At 36.8% G+C, this 26477-nt stretch overlaps 1 protein-coding gene across 2 annotated transcripts in view; it reads left to right on the forward strand.

The window, feature by feature from the left end:
- The window catches only part of LOC107994002 (muscle-specific protein 300 kDa), a 78467-nt gene that overhangs the window by 15039 nt on the left and 36951 nt on the right, over positions 1 to 26477 (forward strand). For both annotated transcript variants that reach the window (XM_062087257.1, XM_062087258.1), the window contains exons 2-27: positions 1578 to 1639; positions 2301 to 2396; positions 2475 to 2558; positions 2749 to 2841; positions 3211 to 3234; positions 3532 to 3710; positions 4319 to 4706; positions 4791 to 4937; positions 5274 to 5814; positions 6045 to 7728; positions 7802 to 7910; positions 8194 to 9238; positions 9313 to 14853; positions 14928 to 15216; positions 15322 to 15841; positions 15939 to 16387; positions 16474 to 16669; positions 16944 to 17018; positions 17731 to 17883; positions 18161 to 20408; positions 20486 to 21797; positions 21895 to 22258; positions 22358 to 22966; positions 23081 to 23866; positions 24220 to 25380; positions 25490 to 26269. In XM_062087257.1, the coding sequence (XP_061943241.1) occupies positions 1578 to 1639; positions 2301 to 2396; positions 2475 to 2558; positions 2749 to 2841; positions 3211 to 3234; positions 3532 to 3710; positions 4319 to 4706; positions 4791 to 4937; positions 5274 to 5814; positions 6045 to 7728; positions 7802 to 7910; positions 8194 to 9238; positions 9313 to 14853; positions 14928 to 15216; positions 15322 to 15841; positions 15939 to 16387; positions 16474 to 16669; positions 16944 to 17018; positions 17731 to 17883; positions 18161 to 20408; positions 20486 to 21797; positions 21895 to 22258; positions 22358 to 22966; positions 23081 to 23866; positions 24220 to 25380; positions 25490 to 26269 (18935 nt within the window). The remainder of the gene's footprint in view (positions 1 to 1577; positions 1640 to 2300; positions 2397 to 2474; positions 2559 to 2748; positions 2842 to 3210; positions 3235 to 3531; positions 3711 to 4318; positions 4707 to 4790; positions 4938 to 5273; positions 5815 to 6044; positions 7729 to 7801; positions 7911 to 8193; positions 9239 to 9312; positions 14854 to 14927; positions 15217 to 15321; positions 15842 to 15938; positions 16388 to 16473; positions 16670 to 16943; positions 17019 to 17730; positions 17884 to 18160; positions 20409 to 20485; positions 21798 to 21894; positions 22259 to 22357; positions 22967 to 23080; positions 23867 to 24219; positions 25381 to 25489; positions 26270 to 26477) is intronic.

Consider the following 26477-nt stretch of genomic DNA (forward strand, 5'->3'; position numbering starts at 1 on the left):
AAATTAAATCAAGACGAAAATAATTTTGGAAATAAAAAAGTTATTTAGTTAATTCACGAAGTATACATTTCACATTCATGTTTTTATGCTGCCAGTTGATATGCTTTCATCGAGTCTTCATCCTGTATTCGCGTGCTTATACTAAAAGAAAAAGAAGCGCATGTAAACATTTGGCGATAAATAGAACGAATGTATGGGTTCTTTCAACAAGAAATGAATGAAAGTATATCGTACGTATGATTCAGGTGATATTCGAAAGGATATTTTAAAAGGGCCACGTAAGAACGTGAACGTTTACTGCCAATAAAAGCAGCTTATTCCACGCGTGTGTACACGCTTGGCTAAATTTACTTACATGGGAAACTGGTTTCCCGCCGATGCGTTCGTTTCACACTTAGAATCGCGAATTTTTTCTCCACGAATATCTTTAACAAAAGACTCGATTAATGCGTGTCAGATACACGATCGAAATTCGAGATTATCATGAATTTTTCTCCTTCATGATTATCTTTATTGAAATACTCGATCAATTCGTAATTGATATTGCAATTCTAGATTTTTTACAAAATCGTAGAGTATATAATATTTAATTCGATTTAAAGTTCACACGCAATAATAACGAGGCAAGCGCAATTGTCGATGACGTAATGATATAAAGAGTGAACTACTTACTTAAATCGTGATGAATATTATCGCGAACGTTTTCTCGCGATCTTCGTTATCAGTGTCGTTAAACATCGTGTCATAATTATTCTTGTATTCGAGAGGGTGATATCGATTATTTAACGACATAATATCGAGAGAGATTGATTTTGAATTGCAAATTTAATAACAATCACAAAATTTCCGAAATTATGTATAGGTAGATATGATATAGAATTAATAAAATAATGAATATTTTTGATTTTTAATTCTTAGAACATTTTTGATGTTAATAAAATAGAAAATCTCAATTATAGATTCTTCTAATTCTAAAGTTAAAAGATTTTTTTATTAAATATTGAATTTTTCATGCAATTAAGTTCAATGTAATTCTTTTGTGTAATCGCATTGAAACGTTTATCTCGGAAGCCATTGTGAGATTAAACTTTGAAAAAAAACGAAGAATATGATCTTGAAAATAGGCATGTTTCAAAGATGGTGACAATCGTACGTGGTATTTCTGAAAGATAAAAAATATATGAAAGCATGCATTCGTTTCTATATTCGTTCTATTTCTATATATACATATATTGATATTCGAATTTATATTAAATATTGGAAAAGAATCCACATTTCTATTGATAAAAAATCAATATAAAAAAATGAATCGCTAAATTTTGTTATTCTTTTATCAAAATTGAACAACTGAAATATCAAAAATATTAAAAACAAAATTTGCGATGTACGAGCTTTAGTGTCTTTTCAAATCGATACAAGGGATGAGATGTAAAATTATTACATACCAAATTATATATTAATTATTTGGTACACACTAAAATTATTACACTATACGAATTTTAAAATACCAAATCTTAATAATAGATTATATATATTTTACAACAAAGTTATCAAAATTTTTTTCGTTTTCTTTTTAGACGAACAAGAACGCGTACAAAAGAAGACCTTTGTCAATTGGATCAATTCTTATCTCTCCAAGGTAAGAAAACTTAGAAGAATATTTCGAGTGAAACTCGTGAAAATATATGTATTTTGAAACCAGGTAACAGGGTAAACGACCTTTGAATCTTTCCACCATTTTTCTTTCGTGATCAATCCATCTTTATAAATATCTCTCATACAGAAAATGTTACGCAAGCTTTTTTTTCCTTCTTTCTTTTTTATCGTCCCTTCTATATAATAAGGCAACATTGAAATTACTCCTCATCACGAATATCAAAAGTTCGGTGGAATAACTCGTGCCTGGCTCGCGAGTCTCGATACCTCTCCCCTACTTCCGCACTTCCGGATACTTGGAAACTTGAATTAGAAATCCCGGACCCGTTTCCTCGAAACGTACATGCTCTACAAGCTGCACGACATCGCGTTCAAAAGCATTAAATCTTTGCTAAACTTCTCGCAAAATTTAAAAAAGATTTAAAAAATTTCGCGAAGCCTAATATTTATTTTAAAAATTTCATCATCGATTAATTCGCTTAGATCTTTGAAATTCTAATAGAATTTTTTAATAATAGTAAATAGTTTCATGATTGCTTCATTTTTCTTTTTTATATTTTATATTTTATGTTTTATAATCTCATATTTTATAATAATTTTTCTTTGAGAATAACAATAATATGAATAATTGAAACAATTTTTAGAGAAGTCCACCGCTTCGAGTGGATGATTTAATCGAGGATCTCAAGGATGGCACCCGCCTACTCGCATTGCTCGAAGTTCTATCCGGTGAGAAGTTGGTAAGTTTGGCATAACAGCTGCTGTATCGTAACTAGCGATCAATAGAATAGATATGAAACGCGTTTCTCTATTCGCAGCCGGTGGAAAGGGGTCGTAACTTGAAGAGACCTCATTTTCTTAGCAACGCGAACACTGCGCTTCAATTCTTACAAAGCAAAAAAGTGAGTAACGATTCCTCTCAAAATATAAATTTAGAATTGGAAAAATCCATTCATGTTAAATCTTAAATCTTAAATTCAAAAATTCATTTTCGGAATTTACATTTACGATTTCAAAAATTCAAGTTTAAAATTTCGAAAATTCAAAATATAGAATACATTAGTAATTATTATTTATGATTGTTTATTGCAGATCAAGCTAGTGAATATAAATTCGTCCGATTTAGTAGATGGACGACCGCCCGTAGTGTTAGGCTTGATATGGACTATCATCTTATACTTCCAGGTAGACTCTCTTTCGTTTGTACAGTCGAATATAAATCGAAGCTACATAAAAAAGCACAATTGTACAATTAGAATGCGGTAGTTGCTTAAGTAAGACGCTCGTGCCACATCAAATTACATAAACGCGTTATAATATCCGTGCGGCAGTACTGCGACGATCGTTTGCAGCGGGGATTAATTTGCTCGTATAACAAAGTTGTTCAATTTCCTCATAAAATTCTTTGCAAGAATTTACAAACATTCTGTATACAGTTTTTTTCTTCTTTTTTTTTTTTCCTTCCTTAAAAAAGAAATTAATCCTCGTTAAGAGCGAAAGAAGAAAGAAAGTTACATTGCATTCTGCTAACCGTATTTATTCCATAAAAACAAGCTACGATCCAAGGATCGAAAAAAGGTGAGTAGTTACTTAAAAAAAGAAAAAAAAAGAAACGAGTAAAAATAAAAAGAGATTATCATCTACGATGTTAATAAAAACATTAAAGCAGTAGAAAAAATATATGTGTATACAGAGGAAAGTGTTAAATTAGCACGCACCTACATGATCTTACGCATCACCCTAGTACGCACGCTAATCCTTTCTTTTGTGAGTCTTTTTATTTTCAACCTTATATATAATCCCCCCCCCCCTCGTAACACTCTATTGTTGTTTAAATATCATATTCCGCGGTCCACTGATCCTATATTTTTCTAGATCGAGGAAAATACCAGAGCATTGGAATATCTTGGACAAACGTGGGGTAGTCAGAGCAGCTTGGAAAGTCTGAGTACCCAGGGGTCGGCGACCAGTGAGAGAAAACGCATCAGTAGCGAGAAATGGAAGCAGGGAGCGAGAAAAACTCTGCTTCAGTGGGTCACCAATGCTCTGCCAAAGTTAGTGTTTTATACACGTTATTATATTTATATGATGCAGTTTATATTTATAACTATAATATTTACGTTTAACGTATTTTCGCATCAACCATGTAAAAATAATACCGACCACGCGAAAGTACATTCCTTTTCAAAAATCTTTGCATATCTTGTTACAAAAATTTAATGTAGATTTTTAATTTTAGATTAGCGCATGTTTTTTAATTAAATTGTTGATACATAGAGGTTATAAAAAATATTTGCTTTATATTTATTATAATATATTTACATTTTAATTAATTAAATAATTACATTTTAATTAGTTAAATAAATATATTAGAGTTTATCTCGTTTAGTACTTTTATATGATTATAAAAAATTGATTTTATAATCAAATATAGTATATATTAAAAATGCTTTATTAGAATGTAACACAAAATATTTATTGCAAGTATTGTAATTCTAGAGCAAAATATATAATATATATATATGATGTAATATAATTTATTCTAAATTTATTTCTAATTTATTCTAAAGACATTCATAAGCATTGAAACAATTAATATTAAAATATTAATGTCTAATTACAAGTTTCATTTACAAAATGGATCAAATCTTTCTCTATATAGGGACATAAAAGTACGAGACTTCGGTGAAAGCTGGCGCGATGGCAATGCCTTCCTGGCCATCATCGATGCGATCAAGGCGAACTTGGTGAACATCGCCGCCATGAGAGAAGCAACGAATAGAACACGTCTAGCGACCGCGTTCCACGTGGCCGAATCTGAATTGGGTATCGCCAAACTCCTCGATCCCGAGGATGTCGACGTTCCTCAGCCGGACGAGAAATCGATAATGACTTATGTTGCTCAGTTTTTGCATAAATATCCGGAACCAGGATCCGCAGCTTCCGATTCATTCGCGGCTGTGCAACAAGAATACGATAGCCTGCTCGCTTGGCTTTATGAAAGACTCAAATACTTGGAACAGATGGGCAATTCCCCCTTGGGTTATGATGTATGTTTTAATAATATTAGAATTATTTTAATATTGTAGATCGCTTGTTTTAACGTTTCTTTTGTTCGAAATTCGTTTTCGAAGGAATACGCCGCGGTAAAAGCGGAAGTCGAACAACAGAGGATTGTATATAATAAATTACAACGTCTTGTCGAGACTCCTAGCATGATTAGCATCACCCGAGATTCTTGGAGACACGTGCAGAATCTATGGAAGACCTTGGAAATGCTCGTAAGTTAGAACTAATAACTTGAGATTTTCATATATGCTTTCATATGTGCTGTCAATTAGTAATGTTCAAATTGAAATATAAATAATATTCATACATATGCAAATAATAAGAAATTGATCATATTGTATCATAATAATTACCATAAAGTATAGAGTGAATTTAAATTTTCATTTCATTAATATATTCAGAATATATATATATATATATATATATATATATACAGTTTATATAATAATGTATTTTATTAGAAATAGTTCTTGAAATATTATTTTCAATTAATTTATCAATATTTAATTGCTAAACAGAATTTATACATAAAAAGATTCTTTTTTTAGATGTTACGCTGGCTTTGGGTCTTAGATTCCTACTTACCAGGCGAATTAAGCGTTGTAGGCAGATGGTTGTGTCGTGCAGAAGATCTTTTATTATCTGACAACAATATCCCAGAAGAAATGACAGAAGAAACAGCTAACATAATATCGAATAAACTCGAAGAACACAAGAAGTTTTTCCTCGACCTTCCGTCCATGACGGAGCGATTCCAAGCGGCGAGGAATTCCGAGGCCGCGTTGAAAGTGCATCCTCAACAACTGAACGAGATGGCGGCTCGATTGGATAGTTTGCCGGATCGCGCCGCCAAACGTAGAATCCGACTCAAGTTCCTGGAGCACAAATGTTGCCTTATTGCTTTCTTGTTCTTAGTCGAGACGAAATTGAAGGGATGGAGCGTGAAATATGGCATGGAAGAGAGTGTACATCAGATGTTGGAACAGTATAGAAACTTCGTGTCTCGAAATAGAATTTTCCAGGAATTCCAGAAAGCGTATTTGGACATGCAACAAATCGTCGAGGATTATAAACGTGAGGGCAATGTTGGTAAGTGATGCTTGGTTTATATGATTTAGATTGTTAAAGATTGTATAATAATTTATCAATTTCATTAATATAAAAAAAGTTTATTATTTAAAATTGCTAATATTTAATGGATATTTCTAGTTTTCTATTAATTTTATTAATATAAAAGAGAGTATAATAGAATTCAATAAAATGAATCAATATGAAGTATACTATAAATTTTTCGTATACAAAAATTTTTTATTCATTAGACCAAGAAGAAAGCACGAATATTGACCGTTTCATGAGAGAGACCAGCGACAAGTGGAAGAGTGTATCTATGGATCTTCGTTGTGTGCAAAGCATGCTCGAGGAAGTAGTAGCCTATTGGCGTCGATGGAATGTCAACTCCGACGAATTCGTAACTTGGTTGAATCGCGCTGAACCTGCCTTGCACCTTCCTGAAGAAGATAAAATGGAATTTTTCCAAGACATAAGCGTATGGAAAGATAAACACCAACAACTATCCGACACAGTAACATTTTTAATCGCCACATCTGACGAATCAGTCGCTTTGCAACTGAAACAACGTTATTCGAGTCTCACGTCCAGATGGGAATCTCTATTCCAAGAAGCGAAGCAATATATGCACGCTGGAGATGTTATAAGAAATAGAAAAGATTATAGAGTAGGAGTAGAGACATTGCAGAAGTGGTTGAGAAACGTCGAAACAGCTTTGTCAGCCACTGATCTAACCACAACTGAAAAAATTAAGGCTTACGGTGAGAAATTACAAATCTTCCATAATGAGGTAGAAGGGATCGAAGATTTGTTCAAAAATATCAGCAAGAAGTTTCAAACGCTTATTCAAGATTTGTCTCGTGACGAAGTGGATAAGATGATGAACACTTTGAAGAAAGAGAAAGAAGCTTTAGTCAAAGTACGAGCTTTGATACCGATGCAATTGCATTTGTACCATCAACTTCTGGTCCAGCAAGAATCTTTAGAAGCTGGTCAGAAAGAAATAGCTGCCTGGTTAGATGAAGCAGAGAGAATGTTGACCAATGTCGATCTTTCACGTGGTAGGGAACATGTTTTGGCACAGTTAGATCGCCACAAAGCTTTCTTTTCTAGAACTTTGTATTACAAGTCTATGCTAGAATCTAAGAACAAAGTATTCACCAGCATAGTAAAGTCTGTGAACAGTCACGCTGACGTAGCTAGCGCAGAAGGTGGAAAAACATTGAGAGAATTGAACGAACGATTCAACAGAGTTTCCCAAGCGGCTCAAACTTTAGAGCAGCGACTTCAGGAAGCTGTCAGATGCTGGACCAAATTCAAAGAATGCGAGAGACAAGTCTGCGAATGGTTATCAGTCGCAGAAACCATGATGAATGACAAACATACCGATAATAGACGATCCATAGAATACCACAAGAATTTTTTCAGCAATGTTAACGAGAAATGGATTCAAGATTTTGTGAACGCTGGACAGGATTTGAAAAGTATTTTGCCTATCGAGCAGCAAGCTCCTATTTCAGAAGCTGTAGAATCGCTTCAGAAACGTTGGAAGGAGGTATTAACCTTCGCTCCTCTTCATTTGATGAGACTTGAGTTCCGTCTGGATGAAGCTACGTTTTTACAATATCTGAAAGAGATTGAAGTAGAAGTGAATTCAGAACAGCAGGCTCTAATGAAGAACGACAATGTGGAGAGCATACTGCAAAGAAATAAAGAATTTTTTGTGAATCGTGGCACTGTACTCGAAGTGGAGAAATGCTTGCAGACTCTGAAGAAAATCAGTGATGCATATAGTCAGTTGAAACCTAACGACACCAGTTTAGCTGAGGCTGCACAACATGCTGAAAATCTGTGGGAGGATTCTGCTCAGAGAGTGGAACGTTTGAGGGAACAATTGAAACAAGTGCCTGAGCAATGGGCTGCTTATAAGAAGAAGTAAGTATTATAAAGATAGAATTTATTTTTTTGTTTCTTTATCAATTTTTGTTCATACGAATTATCAATTCAGATTCGATGAAATGGTACGATGGATGGACCACGTGGACAGTAATTTGAGAACCATATTACATGAAGTGAATACTTTAGAGGAATTCGAGACAGAAAAAACGATATTTCAGGTAAGAAATATTTTCATTCATATTTTTAAAAAATATCTCGAATTTTCAAATAAATCATTGCGAATCATTATTTATTTAAAACATTTATTTCTTCATCATACGCATTTAAATATTTTTTCTACGTTCTTTCCTTGCATCGCTCACACTGGATAGGTTCAAGTTTTAACGGTAAATATAATCACGCACGTTTCACGATAGAAATTCGATAAGGAGGCTCATCTAATAATTTATAAAAAAGAAAAAGTATATATTGTATTACAACTTTTTCTTTACTGTTCTGTAGAAAATATGCAGAGAAGCAGACAGCAAACGCGAAGAAATGAAGTGGTTGGTCCAAACTCTCGACAGCCTGACTTCCAATCGTTCTGATCACGAAGCTCTTTCAGAGCAGAATCGTTTAGAACAGCTAATCACTCGTTACAAGAATCTAATACCAACAATAGAGATTACCATGACGAAAACTGATATCTATTCAAAGAGTTATACTTATAGAAAAGAAGTTCGTGAGGTGTGCACTCTTTTGCACAAAGTCAAAGATCAATCTAAGATAGATGTAGTAGCAGAAAGTCCAGAAACTTTGAAGACTGCGGTCACCCATCAAGAGAGCCGTCTTAGTCAACTAGAACAACAAAGATCAAATATCGTGAGCATGCTACAACGTGGTAAGGATCTTTTGAAAGATCAACACGCTCCTCCATTCGTGTCTTTGGAGGTACAACAACTAGAATCTAGCTGGAATGATACGTATGGACAAAGTGTAGAGACCTTGAAATCTCTGAAAAGTTCGCAAAAGTTATGGAACACTTATCTGCAGCAGAAAGAGGAGATTTTGAAATTGATCGAACAAGCTGAAGAAGAATTAAGAAAAATCGAATCGACTATCTATTACGATGCTTCACAAGTATCATCCGATCTCCAGAATAAACAAGATTTCAGTTCCACTTTGAGAAAATCTGCTGAGGAATTGTTGAAAAAGTTGCAAGAGACGTATAGCCATTTGACAGAAGTTGCAGCACCGGAAAAGAAAGAAGTATTAAAGAAAGAGATCATTCATACTGAGAAAAGAATGGAAACCACTCTAAAGACTGTCCAAGAGAAAGTGGTTTATCTGCAGGAACACAGTACCAGATGGAATAAGTTCCAAACAAGATTGAACGAATTACAATTGTGGACTCAACAGAGTGCTCCGCAATCAATTGCAGATACTGAGAATTTGGCAACAACTCCTGAAGAGATGGTCTACAGAACTGAGAGTTTGCAGAAGGAAATTATAGAGAGAACCAGAACATTGAGATTCCTTGAAGAGGAATCTCAGAAACTCGTAAAAGGTACGATAGTCTGACATTTTATGTAAATTTTCTATTTATTTTCCAAATTATAAATAATTTTCTTGTGTTTCCAGGTGGTGTTGATAGTCTTCCAGCTAAGCAATTACGCAGTGATATCATAACCCTCGAAAGAAGCATCGAAACCCTTCAAAAGAGCATCGTAGCTCAACGTCAAACAGCTGAACAAAATTTACAAACCTGGAAAGAGTATGAGAAAGGTATTCAAGAATTAAAACCTTGGATCGAAGAAGCAGAATCAAAAGCAGCTACTATAGGCAGCAAACCAACCACTCTCGCTCAGGCAGCTCATATGTTGGAAACAGCCAGAGCATTTGAAACACGATGTCAACAACATTTTCCTCAGATCCAAGATCTATCTTTGATCAGTCAACAAATAACAGGAAAAACATCAGCTTCCGATGAAGTGGATGCTGTTCACACTCGTTGGAACGCTGTGCACGACATAGCAGTTCAAACGACCACAAAGTTGGACAAGTTGGTTACTTCATGGAACAGCTTCGAATCTGAGATAAAAGAATTCAATGAGTGGTTGGAAAGATCAGAAAGAACGGTGCTCGTGGAACCAAACGCCGAGACACCCGAAATATCAGTGCTAGAAAAGGAACTGACACGATTGAAGGACTTTAATAAGACTATATCTGATCATCAAGCGCAATTGATATCGCTGACCCAAGTTTCTGATCACATCAGCCACGGATTATCCTTGGAAGGAGCGACTAATTTGAAGGCTCGAGTCTCGGACATTAAAACCAGAGTCAGCAAGCTGGCCGACACAGTCAGATTGCAGATCAATCGTGTGTCCGACTCGTTGTTAGCTCGCCAAGAATTTCAAATGAAAATCACCGATTTCGAGAACTGGATGTCGCGATTGAGATCCAATATCGCTGAGATCAGCGATGCCACTGTCGATACAGTTGATACAAATCTTCAAGCTGTGCACGCGTATATCCAAGAACATTCTGAGAAGCAGCCAAGCTTGGAAGCTATCTGCCAAGAAGTGAAAGACATATGTCCCAAAGGATCTATGCAGGCGACGGTTGCCTTGGTCGATACTTATACCAATTTGGAGAAGAAGTACAAGGCTCTGGGAGATGATTTGCAACAGAAAAAAAAAGAATTGGAGAAATGGATAGAGCTATTGAGTTGGTTGAATGATGCCAACGCTCAATTGAGCCATTGTAAATACGAAGCTGAAGCTAGAAAACCTACCATCGCTGATTTGGAGAGATTTTCGTCCGAATTACGGATTATTTATGATAAGATTGAAACGTGGAAACAACATGTTTTGCCTGACAGCGCTATTGGAATACAAATTAGAGACAAACAGGGAAAACCTCTTTCCGCGTCAGGTTTATTAATCGACTTGGAAAACAAGGCGTTGTCTCTGCAAAATGAGATATCAGCGAAACGCGATAGGCTGGAAAATCTTGGTGCCAGATGGAACAATTTCAGAACATTGCAGCAAACGATCACTGAGAAGATATTGAATACGCAAACTGCTCTTCAAGAGACGGTTTACAACGTTGACTCATGCAAACAATTAGCTCCTGCTGTGGAAAAGATCGATCAATTAATCGAAGAGCATCAAAAGAGGGAACAGGAGAAAGAGATTCTTCACTTTGAAGGTAGTTCCTTGATGAAAGAGGATCAAAGATCGACGACCAATATTCAAGTAGTTCTATCTTCTGTCGATGCTAATTGGGAGAAGGTGAACGAACTTCTTCGAGAACAGAGGAAGAAATATGCTGATATGAATACAGATTGGAAAGATTACGAGGAAGCCAGACAAAAAGTGGAGAAATCTATCAAAGATGCAATTAATTTATGTCAATCGGTAAAAGGAATATCTTATGATATCACTCAAGCAAATATTACTTTGGAGAAGCACAAGAAAGCTTTGGATGCGCTGAAGAAAGGCAGACATTTCTTGGACAAAATGGATTCTAAGGCACAGCAATTGACGAAAGAAGCATCTCTCATGCCTAGATTCAATTCTGAATTAATCGAAAACGATTTGACAGAAATTCGACAACGATACCAAGATACTTACAACGATATCAATGAGAAATTGCAAGCCTATGAGACTCAGGTGATCATTTGGAAACAGATAGAAGAATCAAAGTCTGAACTTATCAAGTGGCTCACTAATACAAACGAAGCGTTGACCACTGCGTTCGAACGTTTAATGGATGCTGAAAACTGCCAAATAAGATTGATAAGATACAGAGAGGAGCTGCCTGGTTATCAGCAAGTGTATCAAAACATCGTGATGAAAATAGAACAACTCGTAAAATTGAATAACAATTCTGACATCCCCACTCTGAATTCCTTGCATCAGTTATTAGACGATCAATTCAAAGTGGTTAAAACTTCAGCGGAAAAATTAGAGTCTTTAACATCTACTTTGAACGAGAGAGAAAGGACAATTAGACAGGAGATGAAACGATGTGGTGACTTGATCTCGAAGATCAGAGAAGATATAATCAAGTGTGACGATTTAACTGGTGAAAATACTAAGATTCTTGGTCGTATCAATAAATGTCAGGAGCTGAAAACAGAATTAGAACAATGTGACTATACTTTGTCCAAAGTTGAAGAAACATTGACGAAGATTTCTACAGAATATCCTAGTATCTCCAGATCGAGTTTACCTAAGGAATTGCAAGCGCTGCAGCTTCGAAGAGATGGTGTGGCCAATCATGCTAACAAAGTGATAGCAACACTGGTAGCATTCTTGACTAAATTATATCACGAGAAATTCGGAGCTCTTCAACGTATGGTTGTGACGCTCAAAGAAAAAGTAGCTTGGTGTGAACCTGAACAGAGCAGTGATCGTTACAACTTGGAGGTGAAAATGGCTTCATTGATGGACGTAGAAGTTGGAATTGCCGATTGCATAGCTAGAAAAGAGGATACTGACAACTCTTTAAAACTTCTAGCGTCAGTAGAAAGTGCCGAAACTATGGCCGCCTTAAAATCAGATCGTGACAAAGTTGAAGTCGATTTGGAATCATTGAAGAGCAGTTACAATAAAATCAAGAGCGATCTCGAACGAAACATAGCTCTATGGCAACGTTACGAACTCACTTCCGAGAACGTACTGTCCTGGCTGAAAGAAAACGAGAATAAAATCAGAGCAGAGGCTTCCGCATTGCTCAATTTGGACGACATCGAGCAAAAAATTGCAGAGATGACCGAAATGCAGAAAAGTGTGATGGAATATCAAAGTGAACTGAAAGATTTGACTGTTTTGGCCGAAGATATCACCAGAGTTAGCTCCGAATCAAGAGTAAATCAATACATCAGTCATTTAAACACGCGTTATGATTACGTGTTAAAGTTTTTAGCCCAACATTTAGACAGACTTCGAGAATTGAAGGAGAATAGAGATCAATATGTGGCTAACAAGAAGAAGCTCGAAGCTTGGATTGAGAACGCGGAGAAAACATTGAAAGCTTATGATGAAATCACTGGTCCAAAACCTATAACTTTCTACCAATCACGTTTGAAAGAATTGAAAGCATTTGCCGAGGAACGAGAAGTTGGACAAGCTATATTGAATAAAACAGCGGAAGCTGGTGAAGCTTTATTCGCTAGAATTACACCAGATCAGAGAGAAATAATTAGGACGGAATTGAGGAACTTCCGTAATCGCGTGGATGCAATGGCAGATCGTTCCAATGTGATTTATAAAAAAATAGAGAGCGATATGATGCATAGATCTTCGTTCGAAGACAAGTTCTCTCAAGTGAAACAGTGGCTAGCAGATGCGCAGAATAAATTAGGAGAAAAGCAAGATTTACTGCCAACGTTACAAGAGAAGAAGCTAGCTCTTCATTTGTACAGGGCCGTGGCACAGGATGTTACTGTTCACAAGAATATTCTTCAACAACTTCAAGATAGATTAAGTACAGCACCAGACGATGATGCAAGCGAAATGTTAGGCAACGTGATCGAGGCTTATGAGAAATTGTCAAACGAAGTCGAAGGGCGAATTAATATAACGGAAAAACATGTTTCGAACCATGAGGCTTATCTTCAAACATTTGAAAAGACTCGAGATTGGATCAACACGGTGATCAACGAAGGAACGCCAATAGTCGAGGATTTTTCAGTGGAACGAGAAACAGCGCAGAGTAAAATCACCACCATCGAGAATCTTTTGCAACAGAAAGCAGAAGGGGACCGAATCTTAGCTGATTGTAACCAGCAATTGAATATTGTCTTGGAACAAACTTCTATGCCAGGTCATCCAATCTTGTTGTCCAATTTTGAACAACAAAAGAAAATGTGGGAAGATTTCTTGAAGCGATGCGTGGCAGCTAGAGACAAGTTGAAATATATGTTCAATCAATGGTCCGAGTTTGAGAAAATCGTAGAAGGTTTGGAGGCCTGGATTAAGCAAATGGAAACCCAACTGAAGGATCAAAGTTTGAAGAGTACGGAAGAAGCAAAAAGAGCTCATTTGCAGAAGCTGAAGTTCTTGGAAGAAAGTATCATCGCAAAAGGAGCTGAATTTAATGCCGCCATTGAAAAGAGCCAGAGCATCGAAGCTGAAGCAGACCTAGTCACAAGAGTCTCGAGACAAACCACTAAGTATCAGGCTATCAAGAATCAAATAAAGGAAGCTGTGATGCGATACGAACAATTTGTGAAAGAGCATAATACTTTCAACATGAAATATAACCAATTATTGCAATGGATCACGGATATTAAATCGGAATTGAAGAAACACAGTGAGATCGTGGGCGATCTATCCGTATTGCAGAGTAGACAGAAACTCATTCGAGACTTGGGCGACACTAGGACGAAGGAGAATGCTAGATTCGAATCTGTTATAGATCTTGGAGAAAAATTATACGTTCATACGTCGCCTGACGGTAGAGAAATCATCAGACAACAATTAAGAAATTTGAGAACCTTGTGGGATGGATTCACCGAAGATCTACAGAATACTATGCAAAAATTAGACCAATGTTTGATGCAATTCGCCGAATTCTCTTTATCTCATGAGCAATTGACAGCTTGGCTTCGAGACGTTGAACGCGCGATGCATCAACACACTGAATTGAAATGTACTTTGGAAGAAAAACGAGCACAGTTGCAAAATCACAAGATTATGCACCAAGAAATCATGTCTCATCAATCTTTGGTAGAGTCTGTTTGCGATAAGGCGCAACAGTTGGTAGATCAGACCAAGGATACTTCTTTGAATGTCTTTCTACCATCTATCAAGCAATTGTTCCACAACATCGTGGCAAAATCGAAGGATTTGTTAGAAAATCTGGATGATTGCGTGGAGAAGCATCATAAGTTTAATTTGCAAGTGAAGAGCTTTTCTGATTGGTTGAACGGCGAAAAGGATAAGCTTGCTGAGTGCAACGATATGACTGGAGAAAGAACGGATATTTGCAGAAGACTTGCCACTTTGGTTACATTGAAGGATGATCAGATGCAGGGTGCTGAGCAGCTTGGAAAATTAAAGGAACTTAGCGACACGGTTATTAAGAGAACCGCGCCAAAAGGATGGGATGCTATTAATAAGGAGATCATTATTTTGGAAGGCAATCTTCGTCAATATCTAAGTGAAATAGGTAAAAAAAAATCATCAAATTATTTTTTTTTAATATTTAATACATTATTTTCGTTTTTCTCTTTTTTTATATAGAATCAGTGGAAGATAAGCAAAAAACAGCCTTGCAGAAATGGCAAGACTTCGAAGATAAATTGGAAACGCACACAAAATGGTTCTCAACGATGGAAGCTGCATTCAGGGACCAACAGTTGCAGCCTACTTTGCAAGACAAGGAAGCTCGTTTACAAGCATTGAAAGAGAAACGTGATGCCATATTAAAGGAAGAATTGAAGATAGATGAATTCATTGATAAGTCTCATAGTTTGCTTCATGCAAGTGGAGTTGAGCGTATCAAGCCTTTGATCTCCCAAATAAGCAATAGGTAAATTTGTTCATTTTTGCTTATTCAGACATTTAATAAAATTATTCAGAAATTTTAAATTTTAAAATTCATTTAAAATTTAATTTTTTTAATCAAAAATTTCAGATACCAGTTGTTGCACGTGCTCAGTAAAGAAGTAGTGACTAGATGTCAGAGTGTTGTGGATGATCATAGGACGTATGAAGAGAAACTAAAAGTCGTAGATGCCTGGTTAACTCAATTAGAACAGAGTTTAGCTAGTTTGAAGAAAGATGAGACAAGTGGAAATCTAGAAGAGAAAGTATCTCGTCTGCAGATATTGTTGGCTGAAAAGGAACAAGGTGAACACAGATTGGGAAGTTTGATATCGTTTGGAGAGAGGATTCTTGCTGATACATCGGCTCAAGGAAGAGAAATTATTCGCCATGAATTGAGACAAGCTCGAGAACGATGGGATAAACTTGTGGAAGGTATAGCCGAACAACAGAAGAAGCAAGATGCTCAATCTTTGCAATGGACCAATTATCAAGAGACTTTGCAACAAATTTTGGCCTGGTTGGATACTATGGAGAGATCGGTGAAACAGGATTCGACGATCACTTGGTCTTCTCTTCAAGAAATTAAATCCAAATTGCTAAAAAGCAAGGTGACTATGATTCTGATAATAAGTAAAAATTCTTAAAGAAATGATATAAAAAATATTTTTAATATTTTAAACAACGAAATGTTGTTTTTTTTTATAGGGAATGCATCAAGAAATTTTAGCTTATAAACGTATCATTGAAGGAATATCAGAAAAAGCAAATGCACTATCGTATACATCTCAAGCGCCATCAGACGCTCAACAAAAAGCTGCCTCGGTTTCTGGAAGATACGAGGATCTAGTCGAAATGTCACAGAAAAATATATCCAATTTGGAAACTCTTTTAGATACTTTCCAGCAATTCTATGATCTACAAAAATCTTATCAAGATTATCAAAAGCAACAATGGGAGCAATTAGCTAACTACAGTGATTATACTGGCAACAAAGCTGCTTTGCAAATTCAGTTGACCAAGATCATGGAGCTTCAAGATGGCCAAAGAGAAGGAGAATTGAAATTAGACATTCTCAGTGAACACGTGTCTCAAAGTGCTCATAATTTATCACCCAGATCATTAGAATCTATGGAAAGAGACTTGACTACGCTAAGGTGAGATTTATTCTGGATTATATTCGAATCAAAATGAAATAAAGAAAATTTTTTTAATTAAATTAATATATATATATATATAACAGATTCGAGCACAAAAAATTCGCCACAGCTGTAAACGATATTATTCGATGCATCGAGGAGAGAATCCAACAATGGAGCGAATATGAGAACTCTTTAGAACGTTTATTAGCTTGGTTGGCGGATGCAGAATCGTCTTTAAAGAATTATTCTCTGAAGAATACTCTCGATGAGAAACAAGAGCAACTTGAAAAATATCAGGTAATATATAAAATATTTGAAGATTATATTAATATCATATGTTTTACAATATATATATATATATGTTACATCATATGTTACAAGCGAATTATTACACATTTCGTTAAAAAATTAATTTTTTTTAAAGCCACATTATGAACACATTTTTTTTTAAACAATCGCATTTCACACGAAGTTTTTTTCTTTCATTTTTAATTAAGAAGAGAAAAAGATACGAAAGAGATGAAATGATATAATGATAGTTCAGACATTGTATCTTGGAAAACTTTCTTAGGCACTACAAAAAACCGCCTTGTCGTGGGACACGGAAGTGACAGAACTGGTGGCCCTAGGAGACCACCTGGACCAAGTAAGAGAAACATGGAAAAAATTTACTCGAACAGGGTTGTGAACGCTTTTGTAAATTGATCTATCTCTTTTTTTCTCTTTTTTCTTTTTCTTCTTTTATCTTTATTCTATCATTTTCATCTTTATACTTGTTTTTTGATCTTTTTCTCTCTTTCCTTTTCTTCTCTCTATATTTCAAAACGAATTGAAATATTTAGTGTGATTTAAATTCGATGATATCAAAGATTATTTTATACAAATATATCGGTAAGTTTCATCAACTCGATACACTATACACTTACATCTTCATACTATGATACTTTTTTTCCGACGTGTTATTGTTTTTTTTTTAACATATACTGATTCTGCATAATTCTTTTTTTATCTCGTGTTTTTACTTCGATGCATGTAAACGTGTTGTTTCGAACACGCTTAATCGAAGAATCATGTTTCCAAACTCGTATATCGCGTTGTCATGACAAGTGAAAAAATCCATGACTGATTGATTGAATTCGCATTAACTACCTGTACACATACGAACACCGACAAATACATGCGTGTCCTATTGTTAATTCTATTACTATGAATTCAAGGTATTTTCAGAACGACAGAAAATTACCTAATCATACGATTTGATTAATTTGATTAGTATTATGAAAATAAAAACAAACTATAAACAAACGATATTTTTTATATCAAATATTATGAAATTTTGATAATATTTCTATTTCTAGATGTTAATCGTGAATCTACGGCAAAACGAGGCAGAATTCGATAAGATGAGCGACGAATCTTCCGAGCTGATGCAGATTAGCGGTGAAACAAGATTTTCTGCTAGTGTCCAACAAATCACCTCTCGATTCCAATCTATTCAAGCGACTGCTAAAGTAAATATCAAAAATGTCACTTTTGTTTCTTTATTTTTTACTTTTCTTTATTTAAAATTTTACTTTATAAAAGTATAAAAAATTCAAAAAGATTTTGACATATTACTATTACACTTTCAAATCTATTTTTGTAATTTTTTTTTTTTTTTTTTTTGATGAATTCCAAATCTCGTATAATCACTAGTTCGTACAATTATTTCGAACATTTTTCTTCTCACAATTATATACCTTTCATAGTATATGAAAATTAATATCTGAAAATTCGTTTAAACCATAGGAATTAGTTAAAAAATGTGAACAAGCAGTGGCGGACCACGCAGCTTATCTTGAACGTTACAAACAATGTTCCGAATGGCTGGCAAACACACGAACTACTTATCAATCAATCAAGGATGACTTCAGCGGTAGTCGCCAAGAATTAACTTCGAACGTGACAACCCTAAAAGATCTTTTAGCCCGACAATCTTCTGCAACTGTTTTGATCAATAATACCGTCGAAGCTGGAGAACGTTTATATCCTACTACAGGCATGGAAGGCAGAGAAATCGTCCGCCAACAATTATTAGATCTCCAACGAGCTTTCGAGGAGCTTTACGACAGCATTGCTTCTACTGAACGAGAGTTGCAATCGAAAATATCTCGTTGGTCCGGTTTCGACGAGTGCAACGAATCATTCGACAAATGGCTGAGAACAGTCGAAACTCAATTGAAACCAGAAATTGAGTTGAAAACCACGTTGGACGAGAAACGAGCTCAATTACAAATTTATCGTTCCTTTTTGCATGATATTCAATCCCATCAACAAGATCTACTCGATCTTCGAGACAAGGCTGATAATTTGCCGGATTCCACTGACAAAGTACATCTGACGTTAAAGAAATTGAACGATAGACATGCAACTGTGTTGAAACGTGCAGCTGCTTTCGTCGAAAAGTACGAAGGCATCGTTAGCGATCATCAACAGTACAGCAAGGCTGTTCTAGATACCCATGAGTGGATAGATGCGACCCACAATGCGGTTATTCTTTGGGGTGACACGGAACTTGAACGTGTATCTCTTCACACTAATCTGGATAGATTGAGGAACTTATTGCAGGGTTTACCAGAGGATAAACCAAGAGTGCAACAAATAAGAACACTAGGCGAGAAAGTGATTCCAGGCACATTAGAGTCTGGACAGATTAACATTCGATCCCAAATCGATTCCTCGCAGCAAGAATGGGAAAGTCTGGTCACTGCGGTGAAGTCTACTATAGAAACATTGGAGAATAAGCTTCAACAATGGAACGAGTTCGAAACGTCGAAGGAACGTTGTTTGGCTTGGATGAGAGAAACTGACACCAAGCTTCATGCAGTGGACTTGAAGGCTACCTTGCAGGAGAAGAAAGATCAATTGGAACTTTTGAGAACTCTTCAGGGACAGGTGCGTGCGAAAGAATTGGAGATAGACGCTGTTACCGAAAAGGCTCAACAGCTTCACAAAAATATTACATCTCGTACCACTCATATGTCAGAATTAAGCATCAAGTATCAACAAATATCGAACAAAGTGAAAGACTTGAACAGTCGTTGGCATCAATATGTGACCACTCATCAGGAATTCGATAATCAAGTGGCAGAATGTACTAGATGGTTAGATGACATTAGGAAGAAGCTAGCCTATTGCTCTGACTTAGGTGCATCTTCTCAAAAAGATTTGGAGAACAAGATGGAGATAGTGCAAGACTTATTATTGTACAAGGAAGATGGATTCGCCAAGGTACAAGGCATTGTGGAATTAGCTCAGGCAGTCTTGGCAAACACAGCTCCAACTGGACACAAAGCTATCAACGATGCTGTTGGAAAGCTGCAAGAACAATGGAGTGCTCTAGCCTCGAAGATGTTGGAGACCAAAACTAATTTGGATGACTCTATCAATAAATGGGCTGGTCTTCTAGAACAGATACAATCGATGAACAAGACGGTAGACTACATGCAATCTGCTTTGAATGAGTTCATGCCTTTCCAAACTACCATGTCTGAAAAGAGATGTCAACTGGAACGTATCAAGGCTTTAGAGGAAAAAGTTCGATGTGAAAACATTGAAGTTGATAGTCTAAAGATCAAGGTTGCTGAAATGATCGCCAGCGGACCTCAAGGGTTAGCTGCATCACAGGCACAGAGCATTTTGAATAGATTCGATACGTTGTTTGAAAAAATCAAGTCTTTGCTGACCGAACGTGAAGAACAATACAAGGATCATAGATTATACAAGGAGGCGCACGATGATATTATTAATTGGTTGAGTCGAGCTCGTGAGAAGATTCCATCTATGAAGCAAAGACCTTTAAGCGATAAATTGGCTATCGAAAATGCTGTGGCTCCACTGGAGAGTTTGTTAAACAAGAAGGCTCAAGGAGAATTGTTGGTGGAACATCTTCAGCATACTGGGAAGGTTGTATGTGCGAGCACGAGTCCTCAAGGTCAAGAAATTATAAAGAATGAGGTGAAAGCTTTGACTCAGAGTTTCGAGGAACTTTTCAGAGGTAAGTGATTTCAGTGTTTTTCTTTTTTATTTGTTAAAATAATATATAATTTATTTTTTTTTTCATTTATTTCATAGAAATCAAGCAACAAAAGGATCAATTAGAACAAACGGTGAGCCAATGGCGCGATTACAAGGATGAATATGAAAGATTAAGTGATTGGTTGCAGCAATTTGATATTCTCATAAAGGCGCAAAAGAATTCTCTATTACCAAATGTAGCTGAAAAGGAAAAACAAGTGCAAGAAGTGAAAGAAATATTGGAGAATTTGCTGAAAGGACAGGAACAAATCGACAAATTCAATAAGACAGCATCTAGTCTACTTTCGTCTCATTTGGATACCTACATAAATAACCAGCTTCGACACTTAAACTCGCGTTATCAGGTTCAAGTGAATCTTGCCAAGGATGTCCTCAACAAAGTCGAAACCAATCTAGCTCAGCACAAAGAATACGAAGCTAATTTGGAAAAGACACGTGCCTGGATCGAGAATGCGAAACAGATTATTCGAAAGGGGACAGAAGCAGCATCGACTAGCAGCAGAGAAGAATTGCAGAACAGGTTAGACAATATCCAAGAGTTGTTGAGGAAACGAGAAGAGGGTCAGAACTTGGTCCATCTGACGGTGAATTGTGGCGAGAAAGTGATGAGAAACACTCGATCGGATGGGCGAGAAGAGATCAATGCTCAATTGAAAGAGATCCAAAATGATTGGGAGAGATTAGTGAAGAAAATCTCGACGACGAAAGTGCGTTTGGAAACGAGTCTTCTTCAATGGGCTGATTACAGCTCGTCTTATCTTCAGTTGCAACAATGGATCAACGATAGAGAAGCTAAATTGCAACAAGTCTGCGAACAGAAAGTATCTAAGGCTAGAAAAGGTCTGGCTGGATTGAGTTCCTTGGCTATTGGAGAAAGGAAGGCGAATCTCAGGCAAACGAACAGCATCGTTCAAGATATAGTAGCGTTCGAACCGATGATTCAATCGGTTACGACGAAGGCCGAGGATCTTCGACAAGCTACACCAGCCACGGAAATTTCCATCAAATATGAAACATTGAGTAAACAAGCTCAGGAATTATATGCCAAACAAAAGGAGACTGTAGAGCAACATCAAGCGTTTATAGATAGTGGAAATGAATTTATACAATGGATAAGAGCTGCCAAGGAGAGGCTTGGTAAATGTTCCGAGCCTACTGGAGATAAGGAATCGTTGGCGAACAAGATCACTCAATTGAAGGTACTGCAAAGCGAGCTGCCAGAGGGTCAGAAGAAATTGCAACACGCCTTGGAACAAGGAAATGCAGCATGCCAGATTGCGGATGAGGAGGACAAAGAGATTATTGAAGAGGAAGTGGCGTTGTTGCAAGAAGAGTACGATAGTTATGTGTAAGTATCATTGTGATTAATGATGATGTGAGGATACAAGTTAAGGAATGAAAGAATACTTTAACAATATATATTGATGATTTATATTTTTTTACAGGGACTCCCTGAATAACACTAAGAGTTTGTTGGAAGTAGGAATAGTGAAATGGACGGAATACGAGGATCAATTCTCGGAAGCTACCGAATGGCTCACGCAGACGGAACAGTTGGTGCAGTCGTTTAACAAACTTCAGGATAGTTTGGAAGAGAAGAAGAATGTTCTCGAACAGTTCCAGATTCACTTACAGACTTTGTTCGACTGGCAGAAGGAATTAGATCGATTGAATATGAAGGCTCAGATGTTGCTGGAAACTTGTGCGGATACTAGAATTTCGAACGCTATTACTCAATTGACAACCAAGTATAATGCTCTTTTATCTTTAGCCAAAGAAATAATGAGACGTCTTGAGTTACATTATCAGGTATATTTTATTTTATCACTTATAGATTGAGACTCGAATTTCACATTTTATTTCATAGTACAGAATCTCATATTCGTATTATTTTTCTCTCATATTCAGGAACATCAACAACATAATACGTTGTATCAAGAGTGTCAAGATTGGATAGAACGAACACGTGACAAATTGAGCGAGTGTAAGGAACTTCCAAGCACTTTAACCGAGGTGAACAATAAATTACACACTTGCAAAGCCATCAGACAAACACTGGAACAAGGCCAGAATAAATTGCGTTATGCTCTCGAACTGAAAGAAAAAGTGATTATGAACACGGAACAGAATGGCGCCGCAAAGATTCAAGAGGATACAGAGAATCTGAAGATGGAATTTGAGAGATTATTGGTGAACGTAGAAGACATAAGACAAAAGCTTTCCGCTAGAGCAAGCACATTGGAGGAATTGAACAAAATTCACCGATTGACTACAGACTGGATCGAAGAGATCGAAGGTAAAATTCAACCGGGAGAAATGTACAAGAATGATCTGAGCGAAAAACGAGCAGTATTGGAAAAGTATAAGACAGTTCAGAGAGATATTCAAGGTCATGGTGAAACTGTAGATCGGTTGAAAGCTCGTTTGGCTGAAGATTCCAGTATACCTATTGGTCCTTATCAATCTACTATTGCCAAGTACGATGAATTGACCAAATTGATTGCTGAAAAGATTAAGGTACGTATCTTCTGTATAAATATGCGATACAGGGATTATGGATTAGGAAAAGAAGTGAAATAAAAATTGTTATTATTGATTATTATTTTCAAGTATTTATATTTCCATTTTTAGAATTTGGAAGAGCAAGTGAACGATCATGAAAAGTTTCAACAAGCTCACAACGAAGCAGCGGATTGGGTTCGCCATACAAAGCTGGAACTTCAACAAAATTGTGATACTCATGGGGAAAAGGAACGAATCATCGAACGAGAGAACAAAGTGAATCAGATCATAGCTTCCCTTCCCAAAGGAGAGAGTTTGATCTCGAAGGCGATCCAACTCAGCGATGGTGTGATCGCTAGTACAGGTCCAGAAGGTCAGGAAACTATCAAACAGGACATGAAACAACTGCAAGCAAACTGGAAATCTCTGCAATCTCAGTGTCACGAGTCTCAGAAGACTTTGTCCAACTGTATCGCCAGCTGGTCTCAATTTACAACTGCTTTAGACAGCATGAAGAGATGGATAGATCATTTCCAGAAGAAAGTGAACGACGAACAATCGAAAGAGAATAAAACTCCGGAGGATTTGGTTCGGTGTAAAAGCCTCGTGGAGGAAGCTATCCAACAGAAACCAGTTTTAGAAGATCTGAACGACAAATGCGAGGCCTTGCTGGAATTGAGCGCTTGCAGCTGGGCTCGTGACAAGACTATACAATTGCAATCTGCTTACACGTCTCTGTTGACCGATATGCAAGGTCTTGTTTCTCGGGTGGAGAAGAATCTATCCGACCATACCGAGTTCTTGAAGGCGAAGAAGGAAATGGAAGATTGGTTGCGCATTGCTCGAGGCTCGGTACAAGATTGTATGGGCGTTGGAGATGCTGAATGGGCTAAGGATAAGTTGGAAACTATCAAGGTATGCAATTAATAGATTATAAATTTTTATTCAAATAAAGTATTTTCGTACATTTGATTAAAAAAAGTATATAAAAAGAAACTAAAAATTTTTAATCAAAATCAATTTGAAACACGAAAGAAACTGTGTTAAATTAAAGTTACTTTTTGTTTTATCCTGATTAGTTAGGATTTAATGTATTTAAGATAAAGACTTGTTTAACGCAGAAATTATGAATGGGTCTGCGATTCAAGCTTACATTTTTTTCTGGAAGTGGAATTCTAGACTTTCAGGAATCCTGAAAGGATTTTTAAAAGATTAGGATTAATTATAGTCTTTTTAAAGAAATCATTTAATTTCTTTTTCTGTCATAGATCGTAGCAACAAGAATTACCGAAGGTCAACATTTATTGTCAACATTGCAAACCGCCTTCACAAAAGCCATAGACACAGCTGTACCAGAGCAACAGGATCAGCTAAGATCAGACATGGCAGGACTTCTTTCCAGCTGGGAACAGCTCAGTATCGATTTGAATACCGTTCAAGCTCAACTTAAATCCCTGTTGCATCGCTGGGACGATCATTCAGAAGCTCATGGAAAATTGAAACGATGGTTAGAAGAAATGGAGAATAGTATGCAAGACCTTCCGGACACGAAAGGAGAATTCGGCGATATGAAGACCATGCTTGAACGTTATAAGCATATTCAGGAGGAAGTACGCGGTAAAAAGACCGAGTTGGATCATTTAATGGATGAAGCTAGCGAATTGTCGAAATTGGCGAAGAAAAACACGCCTCTGGAGCGAACGAAGGAATTGTTGAAACGATGGGAGAATTTGAGTGAAAACGTGGATGAGAGGAAGAGGTTGATCGAGAACGAGATGCAGGAATACAACGCGTATCATGCAGCCTTGCAAGAGACGGAGAAATGGCTGTTGCAAATATCTTTCCAATTAATGGCTCATAATTCTCTCTACATTACGAACAAGGAGCAAACGGTGTCGCAAATTCAGCAGCATGAAAACCTGCTCGTGGAAATCGAGAATTACACGAGTGTCCTGAACGATTTAAAGTTGAAAGGAAATGGACAGATCACTCGATACGTCGCGGTCAATTCCGAAATTAAAACGATCATTGAAACGCAATTGCAAAATGTTCAAGAGAGTTACAACTCTTTGTTGAATACAGCACTGCAAATAAAGAAACGATTGGCGGAGTCATTGATCAAATTCCAGGAGTACGAAAACACTCTGGAAAGTATTATGAAGAATTTGGACGCATACGAACCGGAAATCGCTCAAGAAATGGAAGCGCCGATGGATACTCTCGACGCAGCGAAACAGAGATTCGAAAATGCTCGCATGTTGCACAATAAATTGCAAGGGGAGAAGACAAGGCTTGCTTTGGCTGTCGAGGCTTGCGAAGCTGCAGTAGCATGTGTCTCCAGACCTGGAAGTCCTCTGGATGCGCCACCTGTGCAGATTCCGGCTAGGGAAGTCGAAGTGAGAAACAAATTGGAAGAATTGATCGATCAGGTATTGTATTTAATTTGATATATTTATTGTTATTGCTTCATTCTTGTCACTTTATTCAATTTAAATGTGTGATGTACGAAATATTGAAAAATATCGTAAATTTCAATAGGCGCAAGGACACTTGATGAACGTAACCAAGGCTCTAAACGAGTTGGAAGAGCAAACACGACAAAAGAACGTTCTTCGTGCATGGATAAACCAGCAAAGGGCTCTGTGCGCCGAATGGAAGTCTCGTCCAGCAAAATTGAGATCCGAAGCAGCTCTTGCCGAATTGCAAGCTATGAACGATTTGCTTGGAAACGTCGGAGAACGTCGAACTCACGCATTGACAGAGCTATCTCTTCATGAAGACGATCAGGATATCGAGGAGGGATTGAACAAATTGGAGGCAGAGTTGACGGATGCCATTGCTGGAAAACAAGCGGCACAGGATCTGATTCAGAAGTATAGGACACAGGTGCAGAACATGCAATCGTGGTTGGATACGTTGTCCAAAAAGGTGGACGTTATCGAGAAAGGGAATGGACAGACGATTGGACAGAAGATAGCTAGTGTGAAAGAAATCACGACCGAGTTTGAGTCCCAAGGGCCCGGAAAATTGAACGAGGTGAAGACATTGAGCGATCAGGTGATGGATTCGGTGAGCAATTTGGATTCTCAGCAAATAGAAGAGCAAATTAAGTCGGTGGAGAGACGATACGCTGATATAGGGAAGAAACTGCAGAGGAAAGCGCAAGTGTTGGACATGACTGCCCAAGGTATTGAAGCTACGAGGCAGGAGATCGAAGAGAATAGAGATTGGATTCAGCAAAAGAAAAAGCAAGCTCAGATGTCCGAGCCTGTAGGATTTGACAGCAAGCAGGCAGAAGAAAGGCTTCTTGCTTTGAAGGTAATTAAATTATCTATATATAAATAAAATTCAAATGTAAATTATCTTTCATTTTCTTTGTTTCCAATTTTTTCATTTGTTCTTTTTTTCTTCTTTTAATTCTTGGAAATTTTACAAATTTAATAATAAAGAAAGTAGGAACAAGATTCAAAGTATTAGATTAAAATAAGAAAGAGAAGGGGATATTTATTTATTTATTAGAAATATA

This window comes from Apis cerana, linkage group LG1 (assembly GCF_029169275.1).
Source record: "Apis cerana isolate GH-2021 linkage group LG1, AcerK_1.0, whole genome shotgun sequence".
Taxonomy (NCBI): domain Eukaryota; kingdom Metazoa; phylum Arthropoda; class Insecta; order Hymenoptera; family Apidae; genus Apis; species Apis cerana.